The 15,772-nt window shown below is 42.6% G+C and overlaps 1 protein-coding gene across 7 annotated transcripts in view; it reads left to right on the top strand.

The window, feature by feature from the left end:
* The first annotated feature begins 5,958 nt into the window (after positions 1-5,958).
* fgfr3 (fibroblast growth factor receptor 3) overlaps positions 5,959-15,772 on the top strand; it is an 82,094-nt gene continuing 72,280 nt past the window's right edge. For 6 of the 7 annotated variants that reach the window (XM_061062769.1, XM_061062770.1, XM_061062768.1 and 3 more), the window contains exon 1: positions 13,098-13,700. In XM_061062769.1, coding sequence (XP_060918752.1) covers positions 13,442-13,700 — 259 coding nt within the window. In that variant the 5' untranslated portion in view covers positions 13,098-13,441. Of the gene's footprint in view, positions 6,418-13,097; positions 13,701-15,772 lie in introns of those variants that run through there. The other variant, XM_061062772.1, reaches the window with a different exon arrangement.

The raw sequence follows: 15,772 nt of genomic DNA, 5'->3' as shown, positions 1-15,772 counted from the left end.
TTAAATGAAGAGGCCTCACCTTTCATGTCCTGCTGATCTGTTCCCTGGGGGATGAGGAATGTAAGTGGAGGGGATGGGCGTGTGTGTGTGTGTGTGTGTGTGTGTGTGTGACACTGTGTGTGTGTGTGTGTATGTGTGTGTGTGAGTGTGTGTTTGCATACATGTGTTTGTGTGAGTTCATTAGAAGTGAGGGTGTTGCGGGGGTGCAGAGAGGAGTTTTTGTTTTTCCTACCAACATGAGCAGTTGTGGTGAGCCTGTAAGTGTGTGTGTTAGTGTGTGTGTGTGTGTGTGTGTGTGTGTCTCAGTGTGTGTGTGTGTGTGTGTGTGTGTGTGTGTGTGTGTGTGTGTGTGTGAAGGGGTCATTTGGTCAGTTTGCCCATCAGTACTCGAGCTGTCTGACTGAGCATTCTCACCATCTGTATGACCTCTCCTCCCGACCGGCCGGGCTTTTGTTCCCGAGCTCGCCTCCCTCCCACCGCCGGTTCTCACAGATCACTGTAGTCCGCGAGGTCACCGAGCCCGGCCTTAATCATCTTCATCACGCCGCTCTTTTCTTCTTCTCTTCACTTTAATGAGAAACCGCTTGTTGTCTCGCCGTTTGACTTTCCCATGAGGTTAAGAAGCAAAGAGGCAAAGTCACCTGTGTGTGTCAGCATTTTTCTGAAGAAATGAGTGTTGTAAAGCCAAACCGTATGAACGATTTAGACCGAGTATAGACTGCGAGATCTCAGGCAGATTTGTTATTTGTTATGTTATAAGTGAGGTCGAATTTTAACCAGATTGCAGGTTGTTAGTGTGCAGTGTACACAGTTTCTTGAGTGACAAACAGATGAATTTGCAACCGATCTAACATGAAACGACGATCAAACATGGCTTTACTTCTTCACTGATCTTGTCCTGTTCAGATTATGTTTTCTAACTAAAAACCTCATCCTTCAATCTCTTAGCACTCATCATATCACCCACCTTAAAATTATTTGTCCCAGAAAATGTAAAAAAAAAAAAAAAAAAAAAGCTGTTTTGGCAGCTTGCTGTAAATTACCTCGTCAGACATCTAACCTGCAGCAGAAAGAGAAAAAATACAATCAGTCCTCGTGCTGATGATCACCTTGTAGCTCATAAAAGGATTTGTATTAATTTGCGTCTCTTTTATAGAGAGAAAAACTCCTCATAGGAACCATTAAGAGTCAGTGCTGTGTTAACCGTGAGGGGGTGGAGTACTTTTTATAGGCTCCGTTATTGAGTTTATGTTCAGTATCATTTGATTTAAAGCCATTTAGTTGATAAAAAATAGCAAATATGTGGCGTGGGTGAAAATACAACATCAGGATGGTATTAACTGAAATCAGAAGTGAAGATGTGGCAGTCACATGCTGAGCTCCGGATAATAATATAATATGATTTAACACGGAGTCAAGAAAGGTCAACCTCCTACTCGTAACCACTGCTGGGATCTGATTAGCTGTTTGGTCCTGTGTGTTTCCAAAGAGAATATAAAACATTATCAAACTAAAAATGTTAAAACCATTGTGGTACAGACGCCATCGCTTTAGCACCGCTCTCCCCTCTCTGATTGGATTCACTTTGATCTACACTGAGAGTAACTTCTTCATTATTGTCTTCTCAAACTGTTTTGGCTTGTGTTCCCTCTTTCAGAATTTCTTTCAGCCAAGTGCCCAAAGAACATTTTTCAGGAAATAATTTAGGAAATCGATGTTTATGTGGTCTTCATACATTCATACATAATGAAAGCTGCAGTATATTATAAATGAATATCCTCAAATTGGAAATAGTGCCCTGTTTGATGTTGAATAGAGAACATGTGTTGTTAATTCATTTGTCTTTAATCAGTGTATGGATGGATTTTTCTAGAAATCATTATATTGGTTTGTTGTGGTGTTAAAGGACATTTGTCATGTACCCCTTGCAGTACTCCCACGTACCCCTAGGGGTACACATACCCCCATTTGAGAAACACTGTTCTTCACTAACTCTGTGATCAGGTTCATTTTGAAAAAGCGTAACATCACGTTAGGAAAGAATACGGGAAGAAGAACGATGCCAACATGTCGATGTCACTACCCAGAGTGCATTGCAGTGTTTACAACACACCAAGTGGGATTTTTTTTTTTTTTATTGTTCCAAAATGTAGAAATCAAATGTGTTTTTTTGGACTACAAACATATAAAGATATCAGTGTTAATCCAATAAGGTCAACGTGTCTCGATATGTGGAGTTCCCTTTAAAAGCCTGAAGCGGTCGGGGAGACTTTGAGAAGAGAAAACGATGCTTTCCTGAGCGTCTTGCTCCTCATTTACGAGGTGGTTTTAAACAGTCGAGGCGTCGTGTTAACGGCTCGTAAACAAACACGGCCTAAAGTCATGATTCAGTCTATAAAAAAGGTCAAGAAAAATAATCCACTACATGCTGAAGTCACGTTTGTTTTGTCTGATCAATCATCCTAATCTTAAAGATGTCCGACTGATGCTGAGACAAATACACAAATTAAAGTATAAATGTGTCTTATCTTCCTCCTATTCTGCTATTTATGACGCGTCGACGTCACAAATCACCGAGACGAGCCCCACCTCCGCTGGACAAACAGCAGCGACGACAGCGGCACACTCCTCACAGCCGCTGCGCTTTATGGCGTCATAAAGTGGCCTTCTGAAAACAGCGTTTAGGAGATGACAGTAAAATGGTGTTGTTGTTTTAAAGAGTGCTATCACCTCTGTCCTGACGGCGGTGATTAGCTGGAGGCTGCCTGTATACGGCACATTAAACGGGTGCTTTAATGGTCGTTTTACTGTTGGCTCAGCACACTTCAGGGCTGCTGGTCAAACACATGGTCCGAGCAGGCTGCCTTCTCCTCATGCCTGAAAGGTAAATACACCCGGAAAGAAACAAGATAACTTCAACTTTTACTGAATTTAATGTGCATGAAGGAGGAGAAGTGAATGGATGACACAATATTTAAAATAAGACAGGATTACACCAAAGTTATTATGAATCTGAGGTTGGATACTTTGATACTTTAGAATAGAATAGAATGACTTTATTGATCCCAAACTGGTAAATTGTGGCGTTACAGCAGCAGGTTATCAGAGCAAATAAAACAATATAAGAATAGATACATAAATAAACACTTAGAATATAAAAAATAAGAATAGGAAGAGATTTATACATCAAGGATTTAACTTAACATTCTTACTGGTTTAAAAAAAAAAAAAAAATGAAATACAACATTTATTCAGGCTTGTCAGCTGAATGTGAAAATACTTGCTGGAGGTAAGAGATGTAAGTTTGTAAAAACAGTGATGACAGTGTTAAATGTGCAATAACGATATAGAGGGTTATCCAGAGCTGTGCAAATTTGTGGCTATGCAATATGTTATAAATGTTAAAGTGCAGGAGTGTAGACACTTGATGGGGTTTTTATGACTTCCAATTTTTTTTTATTTAGTAATAAACGAATCAGTCATATCACCTGGTATACATAATGCAATTATCTGTTACAACAACCAACCCACACACACACACACACACACACACACACACACACACACACACACACACACACACACACCATAACCCAAGAGGGGTCAGCGTACCTCTAGAGTGGCTTAAAATGAAAACAGATAAAAATATAATTTATTTATTATTTTTTACTTTATAACACATCCTATCTAATCTAGCCAATGTTCTTCCATTCAATCTTCTCTCTGACCCATGATTGGTCAGCCCCACTTCAGGAGATATTTTCCTCTTCTGTCCTACATCCGGGCCCCCCAAAGCCCACAATATAAATCCTCTCGGATGATTAGACAATAAATATAAACATATAATAAGAAGACTGAAATACTTGCATTATGTTCATGTTAGAATTTAAATTGTCTCTAACCCTTTAAAAAAATGATTTAATTTATTAATCCCTGAGTGAAATTCTGGTTTCACATTCTGTTATTGAGAGACATAAAGGCCCAAATCACACACACATGCACAAACAGAACCTGTGGACATGCATTAGTGGAGAGATGGCAGAGTGCGGCTCTGAAAATGTACTTGAGAGCTTTTTGTGAAAACAGTTTATGATACAAGTTACCGAGCTGAAGTGATCAAATCGAACCCTCTCTTGTCTCCACAGAGCCGCAGCACTGTGGTGCAAAAAGAGTCGTTCTGGAAGCGTCTGTCACTTTTTTCTAATTCTTTGTAAGGAATGTGGCGAGATAACCGGGAGGCTAACAGCTCTGACGCACCATCAAGCTGTAATCCCTGACATGTTGCAGGGCCCCTGTGCAGCTCGGGGGGCCCCCCTGATTCTTTCAGGACTTTATCATCAATTGGCGCCCCTGAAGATTACCAAAGAGACATGCCACAGTAGACATTATGTCCCAACACTATAAAGTCCATATTGGTACATAGATTTCTCAAAGATCCCCTTCAGGTGTTTCCCTAAACCTCACACTGGTCACCATTGAGTGTTAAATAAGAAGAAATCATATTCAAGGCTCACACAGCAGCTCTGGATTCCGCAGTAAGCCTCTTTTCATTTCTTTCTTTTTTTCCTGAACGAATTTTAAGCAAAGTTGGGAGGCGCTTGGGTCTCTCGTCACTTGCTGCCTCCAGCGGTCCCGGAGGGGCGGCGCGCCGAAATGTGATCCCCCCCCCCTTCCCCCGATGCTGCTGCTGCTGCTGCTGTTTGTCCCGGCGGCGGCGGCGCGCAGCCCGGCAGAGGCAGCCAGGAGGCATCCCGGACCACGGAGGGACCGAGGAGGAGAGCAGAGCAAACACACACACACACACACACACACACAGACAGACACACACACACACACACACACACACACACACACACACACACACACAGTGCAGCACATGTGGAGCCTTCAAAATAAAAGCTCGTTTTGTGTAAGTGCGTGGCAGATTGTGATTCACTTGATGGCTCAATTAACATCAAACCGAAGTGGGAGTTTTTTTTATGCTCACAATTGTTTTCAGGTTTTTGGGTTTTTTTAAATCATGATTATTGTGTTATTGTTATTTAAGACACATCCTGATGCAATAACATGACAAATAGCTGCTTCATGAAGTTTTCTTGAATGTCCTAAAACATAAGTAGAGGCAGCAAATTAAACAAAGGAGAGAAATAAACTAAATTCAGTTTTATTGCACATGTAAGGATTTTTGAAGTGTGATTTGGTTGCTTAAAAAAAAGAATAAAAATCAGAAAGATAGTGAACAGCATGACTCCTTCTGTCGGGGGACACAAGTTACATAAATCAAACAGTAAAAAATAAATATAAAATATAATTACAATATATAATTACACCCTATGTAATCAATAAAATACAGATATGAGCATTATGAGTCGTGGAAACACTTTACAGTTGTGTAGAAAAGTGCAGGACGATGTTTGGTTTCAGTTATAACAAACAAAATCTGCTCTAAATGTTGCTATTATTTTTATTTAGGTTGTCATGATAAGAATCATTTTACACTTTGATACGATGCTAGTAAAACTCAATTTATATTGATACCTTTTTTTGTCACCATGGCAACAAAAATAAAAGTCTAAAAATTATGATTTCTTATTTTTAATTACATCATATAACAGATAAACTCCTTCACACTCTCTAAATTGCACAAATGTGTTGGCAACATTTGCTTTATGTCTTTCACTCGCAGCAGCTTTACAGACCTGTGAATGAAGATCTGTAACAAAGTTTTATGATTTCAATCCAGCTGTGTCATTTGGTATTCATTAAAGTCAGCTTAAGAATGAATAATGAGGGTACACTCGTTTCGTTTTCTGTGTGTGAATGTAACACACAGTATAAGGCACTTCAGTAAAGCATTGCGTCACTGGCTCGGAGCCGAACAGTCTTATTTTGGAGGTGTAAACCGGAAACTTCCCCAGCCTACCAGTTGGTGTGTATTGACAGCGGCAACCCGTGCAGCCCCTGTACTTCACAGGCAGCCAGCGGAGCTCAGTCACCAGTCCGAGTTGGTTGATCCGCGGCGACGTAACACACCGACTGGTACCCGGGATCACTGCAGTCCAGTCCGGCCGCGCCACACACACACCGCCCGGTGCACCGCCTCACAGGATAACCGCTCTCTGGTTGGTTTGGACACTCTGGACAGCAGCGCGCATTGGAACACGGGATTTAGTGGAGAAGTTGTCTCTGTGTGCCCGAGCCGAGGACTCTCGCTGTCAAGTCTTTGGGGAGGATTTCTGACCTATTCTTTTTTTTTTGTTCACTGTCGCCAAAAAGCGCGAGGACTTACGGATTTTAAAGAAGTTTTCTGGGTTTTTTTTTGTGAAGTTCTCAGGAGAATATCGCCTGTTTTTCTCTTTCTGAATGCTTGGTGACATCTGAAAGACAGGGGGTTGCTGTCAGGACGGGATACTTTGGGTAAATAACCTTTTTTTTTTTTTTAAATGAATTGATGCTGTTGTAACTTTTTATTATTATTCATGAATACTCAAAAGAAATTAGCTCCACTTCCTTGTAGATGCGGGTCGGACAGGTTGAGCTCGGGGAGCGTTTGAGTAGCCGTGTTGAACTACTCAGTGTGTGTACACTGTCTGTGAAGCGTGGAGCAGCAGGAACCAGCCCCCACGGCCGTGCACACAGCACAGGTGCCGCTGCGCCTCGGTCCGTGCGTAATCGGCGCGTATTTGGCTGCTGTACGCGGAGGAAGGAAGGACGCTTTTCTGGGTAACATATCTATATGTTAGTTCGGAGAAAGTGAGCACAGGTTTCTCTACAATGTGTTTGAGACAACTTGGAGAAATTACGCACGCCTTGTTCCTCAAATAAAACCCTATAGATTGCCAACTTGGTAAGCATTTTCCGCAGTTTTGAATGGAAATCAACTTGCTTTAAAATATTTTTCCTGATGGCGTTAACTCATAAGGCAGTGGCTCGTGTCTTACAGTTGAAATGATGACTCCTTGGTTTCCTCAAAATAGTCGAAATAAGGAAAATATGTTAAATCAAGTGGCAGACCTTTGAGACAAAGTAGATAAATTAGGGAATTACGCACGCCAATCCATCCTGTAGGATTAGTTGTAGATGCTAATATGATGCACGTGATCTGAGTTTGGTTTCTTTAAATTATAAATCAAACGTTTCCATTTATTATTTCTCTGTCAGAATGTGAAATATCGACTCGTATCGACATTTATTGCTGGTGGGGTCGTTCACGCCTTTTCCCCTCGCTGTAACAGTGACGTCTTCTCTCTCTGCTTCGGAGCAGAATTATGAATTACACATCAGCTTCACACAGCCGCACACCCTAATGCCTCTGATCATCTCAGAAGTTTCTCCAGAAAGCAGCATTATTCTCCCTCTCCCTCTCTCTCTCTCCCTCTCTCTCTCTCTCTCCTCCCTTTTTGAATGAACGAGCTGTGCGGTTCTTCTCCCTCAGCAGCAGATCACTCATCCCCCCTCTCTTCAAACACACGCGCCTCAATGGGATTCAGATGGTGATTTAGGGCCACTCAGCCCAGGCTTTGACTCCCCACCACGTCAAGTCATCACCGGAGAAAATTAGCGGATTATTGCATCCTCAAAGAGAGCATGTGAGGGGGCTTGGAATGAGATTTTTTTTTGGGGGGTCTTCTAATGCGTCAGCCAATTAAATTCCGGAGCCGTGAAAAACAAGCAATGCGTGTGATAATAGCTGTGTAAATGCTGCAAATTAATTGCATCTATTGACCCGAGAAATGACGCACCTCTGTTTGCAGCGTTTTCCAATCAGAGGCGAGCCTCAGACACATTTCAGCTCCAAATGAGTCTCTGATTGCTTCTTTTCATTACAGAAATTGGCCTGAGACCATTCCCCAGTGCGCTCAGCTCAGGCTGCCTTTTCTTCTTCTTCTCCTTTTATAAATAAGTAAATAGTGCATTAATTGCCTCAAACTTGTCTAATTCAACAAGAAAGGCGGATCGTTGTCTGCACAAACACTGATTCACAGTCATGTTCAGATAATACAAACTTTGTGTGTTGCAGCAGCAGAGAGCCAATCAGGCCTGTTCTACAGATATGCAAATAGTTTCCATCTTTGAGGATAAACTCTGAGACCAGATTCTAAACTTTACCGGGCTTGATTTTACATATTGAATACTTAAGCAGTCCTATTCTGTAGAAACACAAAACACATCCCTCTGTGTGTCTAGGTGAGACTGCAAAAAGGAGAACCAAATGTCTGATATTTGAACAGCAGAGATTTTAACAAGTTGTTCACTCACTTAACCCTAACCAAAATATCCCTTCATAATGTGTCTGAGGCTGTTAAAACAACCTTTTCAAGCTTGTACCATTTTAGATTCCCATTTAAACTTCTACAAAGTCCTTAAAATAATCTAAAAGAGAGTTATCTATGTCTTATTTTAGTTTTATGCAGTTTCCTTGCTGTGGTTTTGTCTAGTTTTTATCAGATTCTAAGAGGGACTCATTTGTGTTTCTGCGTCCTCCGAGACAAACACTTGGACAGATATGGTCGTGTGTCTGACATTGCATGAGTAAAAAGACTTCAAGACGTTTTAGTGTCAGCCTGAGAGGAGGCCATGCGGTCCACAGCCTGCAGCTCTTTACACCTGAAGCCACACAGCACTGCTGACAGCTTTAAAAAGGCAGATCCCTCTCTCCCTCTCTCTCCCCCTCTCTCTCTCTCTCTCTCTCTCTCTCTCTCCCTCTCTCTCCCTCTCTCTCTCTCTCTCCCTCTCTCCCTCTCTCTCCCTCTCTCTCCCTCTCTCTCTCTTTGCCTCTCAGCTGATCAATATCTCCTCTCACCTGAGGGTGCGTTTGCTTTGAACAGAGGGGCGTCGGTGTGATGAAAGCAGGGAGGGAGCAGACGAGGGGACAAGAGAAGAGAGACGGGGAATAAATGAGAGGAGAAGAAAGAAGCACTGATTTGGAAGATTATCCTATCGAGTGTCTTTTCTCTCCGTTTGCTCTCCAAAATAAAACACAACCTCTAATCCTCCTTTCCACCCCCCCAAAAAAAAGACAAAGTCAATCCAGCTCAGGCTGATGAATCCCCCGGCTCAATTATTAAAGATTACTGACGCTCCGCAGAGGTGTGACTAGCATGTGACTGCCTCGCATTGATCCTCAGAGAGATGACAGCGAGTTGAACCCCGGTTAAAACATTTTTCTGCCTCCGAGCTACTACAACAAGAAGATGGTTGTGCATGATTAATGATCATCTATTATTCACGGCAGCGGTTGTGTTTCCCTTTCATGCTTTAAGAAAATATTAGCATGAGGACATTTTTGGAGGCTTTGAACTCCTCGCTGGGTCTTTGGGATCCTCCTTCTTCTTCTTCTGGAGTGAAACCAGAGTGATGTTAGTGAACTGTGGAGAGTTTATGTGCAACGTTCAGCATGTCCACGCTGCTGCGAAAAAAGTTCTCCTCATGAGTTTCATCACTAAATATTCCAGAAATAGAACATTTAGGGTTTTTCTACTTGCAGAGGTTGCACATTCACACACCGTCTTTGCTTAAGTAGAAATACAGATACAGAAGAGAAGAGTCTGATTAAAAGAAAAAAAAAAGGGGGCTGAGTCGACGTCTCTGAAATAGAATAAAAAAAGTGTCACGCTGAAGGACTCTAAATCAGATGTTTGTGTGAATGGCTCTCTAGTCCTGACGTCACATTTAGGAGATTATCCAACTTGAGTCATTCCGACTTTAAGGAGCAGAAAAGAACAAAAAACTGAAAATAATGAGCGTTAACTTCTGAAAGTGCTCTGTAATGCTCGGTAATGGTTGCTTCACTTAAATCCATTCCACTTAAATTCCTCAGCTACAGACACTGCTTCCAACGGTTTGACTCGTGTGTCTGTGTCGCTTCATGTCACGTCTGTAAAGTTGGATATATCTGATAGATACCCAAAAGATCCATCTTTTCTGTGTGCTATGGAATAGAATAGAAAGTCTTTATTGTCATCATACGAGGGATGATTTTTTAACTGGAGTTTGGATAACATGGCAGAGAAAACTACAAGTCCCATGCGAGTGAATATTGAGACATGTCTTTGTTTAATTACCAAAAACTGCATTCAGACTCCTGCACAGTGTTACTGTTTATGTTGCCAACATACAGTATGTGTGTAATTAAGACAGTGCTCTCTATTGCTCATGGCAGATTTTTGTTAAGAATATGACTGAAGATCTGTAGTTCTTTAAGATCGTTAAAATAGTTCAGATTAAGGGTGCAGATTTAGTAGCTGTGAGGTCTTGATCCATGTAAGGAGCTGTAGTCGTCCAAGCAGGCGGCCCGAGTTCAAGTCCGACCTGTGGCTCCTTCCCTGCCTGTCATTCCCCTCTCTCTCTCTCTCTCTCTCTCTCTCTCTCTCTCTCTCTCCAACTTTCCCACTCCATCCACTTTCCTATCAATGAAAGCAAAAACCCTAAAAACGTATTTAAAAAAGAAAATCGTTATATCGTTTTAAACCGGTGGTATCGAATGATGCACCGTACTGTGAAATCCTTTAATGCTTCACCTTGAAGTGCACAACATTCAGTCGTCACAGTAACATCATGAAAACCTGCTTTTAAGAAATAATGTACACTGCAGGGTGAAACACAACGTACTGCACAAGAAGAAAACAGGCAAATGGAACCAGAAACATATTTCAGTAGAAATGTGAAAATTCTGCAGGAGGATCAGAGCATATAGATGCTGTCTTTAAATCTGCTCGTCCTTGTCCTGATGGACCCGTAGTGTCTGCCATGGCGATGGGAGTTCCTGCTCCTTTTAGTGATCCGGATCATGCGGCTCAGCTCAGCAACAAGAGAGCTCAAACTTTATTTGGTACCATTTTGATGTTTATTAAATCGGCCAAATGTGTCAATGCTGTGACCAATGAGGGCATGTATTGTATTAACACTATTTAACTTGTTTTTTTACCCTCACCTGCTTTTCACCCACTGCGCTCCACTCAGTCAGGGCATGGTGTGGACAAAAGATCATGCCTTTACTCTTTTGTAATAAATAACAGAAAAACAAAATTGGAGGGAAAAGGGAACCAACTGTCATTGTTCACATAAACGACTGGAAGCGACTCGCTCCCTGAGAACACATCACTGGTCAACAGGTTAAAAAGATCCAGGTTGATACCTGTGCTGATGCTTAGGAAGAAGACGGTTGCAGAATAAAAACAATTAAAATTCTGCTTAAATGTGTTTGAGCTGGAGAAAGGAGCCAGTTTGGAAAATGCACAGAGTAGAAAATCCAGCTTCAGGCGCAGGCGTTAAGATTTCAGGGTAACAGTAAAATGTTTACTTAAGGAAAGTTCTTAAGAACTCAATTTAGATTCAGTAAGAACGTCCCCCCCCCCCCCCCCCCCCCCCCCCACACCTATGATGTTCAGGGTGTCGTCCTCTGTGTAAAAATCCAAATAACAGGGAATAGATTTCTCCACTTTTTCCACAGAAGAGAATAAATAAGCCCCGGCTCTTACAGGATTTCCTTTGTTTCGTTCTGTCAATCACACTGGCACCACTTGGCCGCCTCTTCAACCTGAAGCACTCACTTTGTGCTCTCGGCTATCTCTCGCCTGTCACCGCGAGGAGTCCATCTGAGAGCCTGTTTGCCACTTTCTCCTTTACATGGCACTCTTTAAACGCTACGTGTCTGAACACATCATCTGCACGTTGACATTTAACTGATTCTCCAACTTTTGTCAGCTCTCTAAGTAGTATTAGTAGTAATATTAGTAGTAGCAGTAGTAGTATTAGTAGTAGCAGTAGTATTAGTAGTATTAGTAGTAGTATTAGTAGTAGTATTAGTAGTAGTAGTAGTAGTAGTATTAGTAGTAGTAGTAGTAGTAGTAGTATTAGTAGTAGTATTAGTAGTAGCAGTAGTAGTAGTAGTAGTAGTTCCCCGTAAAGAAGAATAAAGAGCTGAGATTTTTTTTCTTGTGCCTTGCCAGAGAAAACCAAAAAACCGGCAAAAGGCCTGCAATCAGCTCCCCCCCTCTGCGTCTGCAGAGCGGAGGGCCTTATCGAGCTGTGTAAACAAACCGCAAGCGGCGTGGAGGGCGTCTTGTGTTGTGAGACGGTGAGGATGGGCTGAGAGAGGAGAAGGAGAAGAAGGAGAAGAAGAAGAAGAAGAAGAAGGGAACATAAAAGGCTGCGTTATATTGAAGCGTGAAAGGAGCAGTGTTTAGATAAGGATTGAATGTGTGTGTGTGTGTGTGTTTGTGCTGCTCTCTCTCTCTCTCTCCCCGTGTGTGTGTGTGTGTGTGTCTGCAGAGTGTGTTGTTTTGTGTGTTAAGGAGCGATAATGTGCAAACAGAGAGCGGGCTTCAGTTTGTGCTGAGCAAGGAGTGGGTTACAGGTCCACGAAGAGAAAGAAAAACAGCTCGGTTAAGACTTAAGACAACACAACCTTTCTCTGGACTGTGTGTGTGTGTGTGTGTGTGTGTGTGTGTGTGTGTGTGTGTGTGTGTGTGTGTGTGTGTGTGTGTGTGTGTGTGTGTGTGTGTGTGTGTGTGTGTGTGTGTGTGTGTGTGTGTGTGTGCAGGGGAAGCCCAGTCAGAGGTGTTTGCATGTGTTTTGTTGTTGGTGGACGTCTCACCGCCAAGGCTATTCTGAAGCTGGACAGAGCTGCTAAAGTTTAAGTTTTAACAGTTGTCTGTGTGTGTGTGTCTGTGTGTGTATGTGTGTGTGTGTGTGTGTGTGTGTGTGTGTGTGTGTAAGAGAGGTTTGTGCTTTTTTTTTGTTGCTTTTCTGGGCAACCTCGCTCGCAGCTTTCTCCCCGAGCACCTCGCTTGCATTCCAGCTTCTCCCTGCTTAAGCAAACAGAAGGCAGAGCTCTCCTGCCGCCGCTCGCCGTACAGCCGTCACGCCTCCTCCGCCCTCCTCCTCCTCCTCCTCCTCCTCCTGACGAGCCGGCGGGCACGTTGGGCAACTGATACTGTAGACTTCAGCATTCCTCATCGGTGCAGGAGGATCAGAGAATCCGTGTCAGTCGGGGTGCTAAACCATGCAGACGAGTTTTCTCAAGCAGAAAAAAAGAGTCCTGTGGGAGGAATGACGGCCTGCTTTGTTTTTTAAATAAAGTGATTTTTCTCCTGGATTAATCCAGTACCAGGAAAGTTAATTGACTGGTTGATTAACTTTTTATAAAGCTTCCTGGGGGTTTCTCAAGTTGTTTCTAGTGTCCTCATCCATCCATCTTAACGATCAGGTGCTCCGAGAGAGTTTCTGAGAAAAATCTGCGAAGAGGGATTTCCACCCTAATCCTTGAAATCTGTGTGGAATGTCAGGTCAAAAATATGGTAGCATGTGTGCAGACCCCAGGGCGCTGCTCTGTGCTGCGTTCAACTTGCAGGCTAACTTTTCATATTTCAAAAAGTTTGTGGATCCTTTTTTTGTTTTTTTTTTGTTTTGATTGCATCGGCCTAAATGGAATCCCAACATGCTGACTCCTTTCTTTGTTTTCCAGGTTGGCGTCGGGGAGTGGTCGGACAGTTTTCTCGCGACGTCGGAGGCCGCCGTTCTGCCGGACAAAGCATGCAAACGGAGGATGTCGTCTGAGTCCCCGTCGGGCCTCGCTGCTCCGCGTCTCCCCTCGTCGTCCAGAGGAATGACGGCTCTGTGTTGGTGCTCGCTCTGGCTCTCCTTCCTCCTGCCGCTCTGCGTCGCTCCGGCGCGGCTGCCCACCGCTCAGCCCACAGGTAGGAAACGATACCAAACCACATTTTATTCTACACTGATGAAACAAAACTCTGGATATTGTCCAAGAAGATCCAGTAATACGTTTGAAAACTCCCGTCAAGTCTTGCAACATTTCGAGGGGATTTGATGATTTTTCAGGACTCTGAGTCTCAGATCACTCAAATACAATCAAGGTTTCACTTCTGGATCAGCAACTTTGGGCTGAAGAGTTTCTTAGTTTTACACCTTTTCAGACACGTCAAAGCTGAGTTATTTTGTTTGTTTTGGGATTGTTTTTGTATTTACTAGAATTAGCTTAAGGCTAGTTTTCTTTGGCACAATCTGGATGGGTCACATTCAGGTTTCATGGATGCTTTAATACGTTTCCCCTCCAAATCCATAAGAATGAAACACAAGAAGCCATGTGACTAACTTCCTATTGAGCAAATATTCTATCGGTTGTCAGAAGCAATCAAATCCTCTTTTGATTAATCGAGTATTTGACATTTATCCATCACAAAATGTCAAATATTGACTTGTTCCAGCGACCAGAATTGAAGGATTTGCAACTTTTCTCTTCATTATGTTTCAGTGAATTGAGAAATGAAGTCGTTTTAAAGATCTGTTTTGCTCGAGGTGAGAATTTAAAACCTGGAGCAACACTTGTCTCAAAGTGAAAACACAGGAAAAAGACTTCTCCTGACGTTGATGTTTGACTCGTTCAGAGAAACATAAATCTGAAAGGATTCGCGTCCAAATACAAGAAAGAAGCCGCTCTTACACATCCGCTTCTCCTCCTCAATTGTCCCCTCGTTTCATGTCCCCACGCTAACTCGACGTCTGCTTAGAAGCACATTCAGTTTTTCTGTGTGTTCATCACTTCAAACAGGCGCCTTTTCAAAGGGAACATTTATTGTTTATTCCAATGTGGTGGAGTCTTTTTTTTTTTCTTTTTTTTTAACAAGGAGGATTTAATTGGACTCTCTTTGCTTCGCTGAGCTTTGCACGATTTCCTTCCCTGCTTTGTTCTGGAGGCAGAGAAGTACCCAAAGATCGCTCCAAAGTAAACGTCCGTCTGTGTTTGCTTTAATCTCTCCATATTGTGCTAAAATAAAAAAAAAACCTAACACAGCAGAGTAATCGCTTTCTGAGGCGTTAGCCAAGTGTTGTTTTTTCCCTCCTCCCCTCCGCCTTCTTTCTCTTTATGAGAGAGTTATTTCAAATGGGTCTTTGACACACTTTACACGCTACAGTGCATTAAGACAGACAAAGAGACGGCACTCTCCGGAGAAGACCCAACCGTCTCATGCAAGATATCCAATGTGTGAAGTGTGCATGTGTGTATCTGAGGTGAGAGCAAATCAAGATTTGGCCTTGAAAACACTTAAAGGTCACATATTCTCATCCTCTTCTTCAGTTTAAATAAGTCTCAGAGCTCCTCAAAACATGTGTGTGAAGTTTCTTGTTCTAAATCCACTCTGATCCTGTGTTTGATCATGTCTATAAACCCCTCTATTTCAGCCCTGCTCAGAACAGGCTGTTTCTGTGTCTGTACCTTTAAATATGTAAATGAGCTGTGTCTGACCACGCCCCCTCTCTGGAAGGGCTCGGGTGTACTCTGTCTTTCTCGCTCCATGTCCTATTGTTTACGGTGAGAAGGCAGACTCAGAGGGTCAGAACAAACACCTAGCTGTGGGAGTGTCACCCATCTGGGGGAGGGGCTACTGCCCTTTGTGATGTCATGAAGGGAAAATCTCCAAACGGCCTGTTTGAGCACACATTTTCTGAAAAGTGGAACAGGCAAAAGATGGAGAGGATGGACTTTTCTCATCATTTGAGGGTTTGTAGACAGAGTAGAGACACATGTTAGAGTTACAGTTTGTTTTACATCATATGTGACCTTTAACACAATAAAAAAATCAACCTTTCATTTTTAAGAACGTACTTTGGAAGAACTGGTAATAACTGAACAATTTGCAATATGCAAAGAAGAGTGTGATTAACTCAGCTTAGAAAGGAAAATGTCTGAATGTCATGCCATCTTAAAGGCTTATTAGTCTGCGACTTTCTGAGCAGATTCCCAGATCCAAAC

This window comes from Labrus mixtus, chromosome 18, assembly GCF_963584025.1.
Source record: "Labrus mixtus chromosome 18, fLabMix1.1, whole genome shotgun sequence".
NCBI classification, from domain to species: Eukaryota; Metazoa; Chordata; class Actinopteri; order Labriformes; family Labridae; genus Labrus; species Labrus mixtus.
Note: the sequence above shows the minus strand (reverse complement) of the source record. Positions and strands in the feature narration are given on the sequence as shown.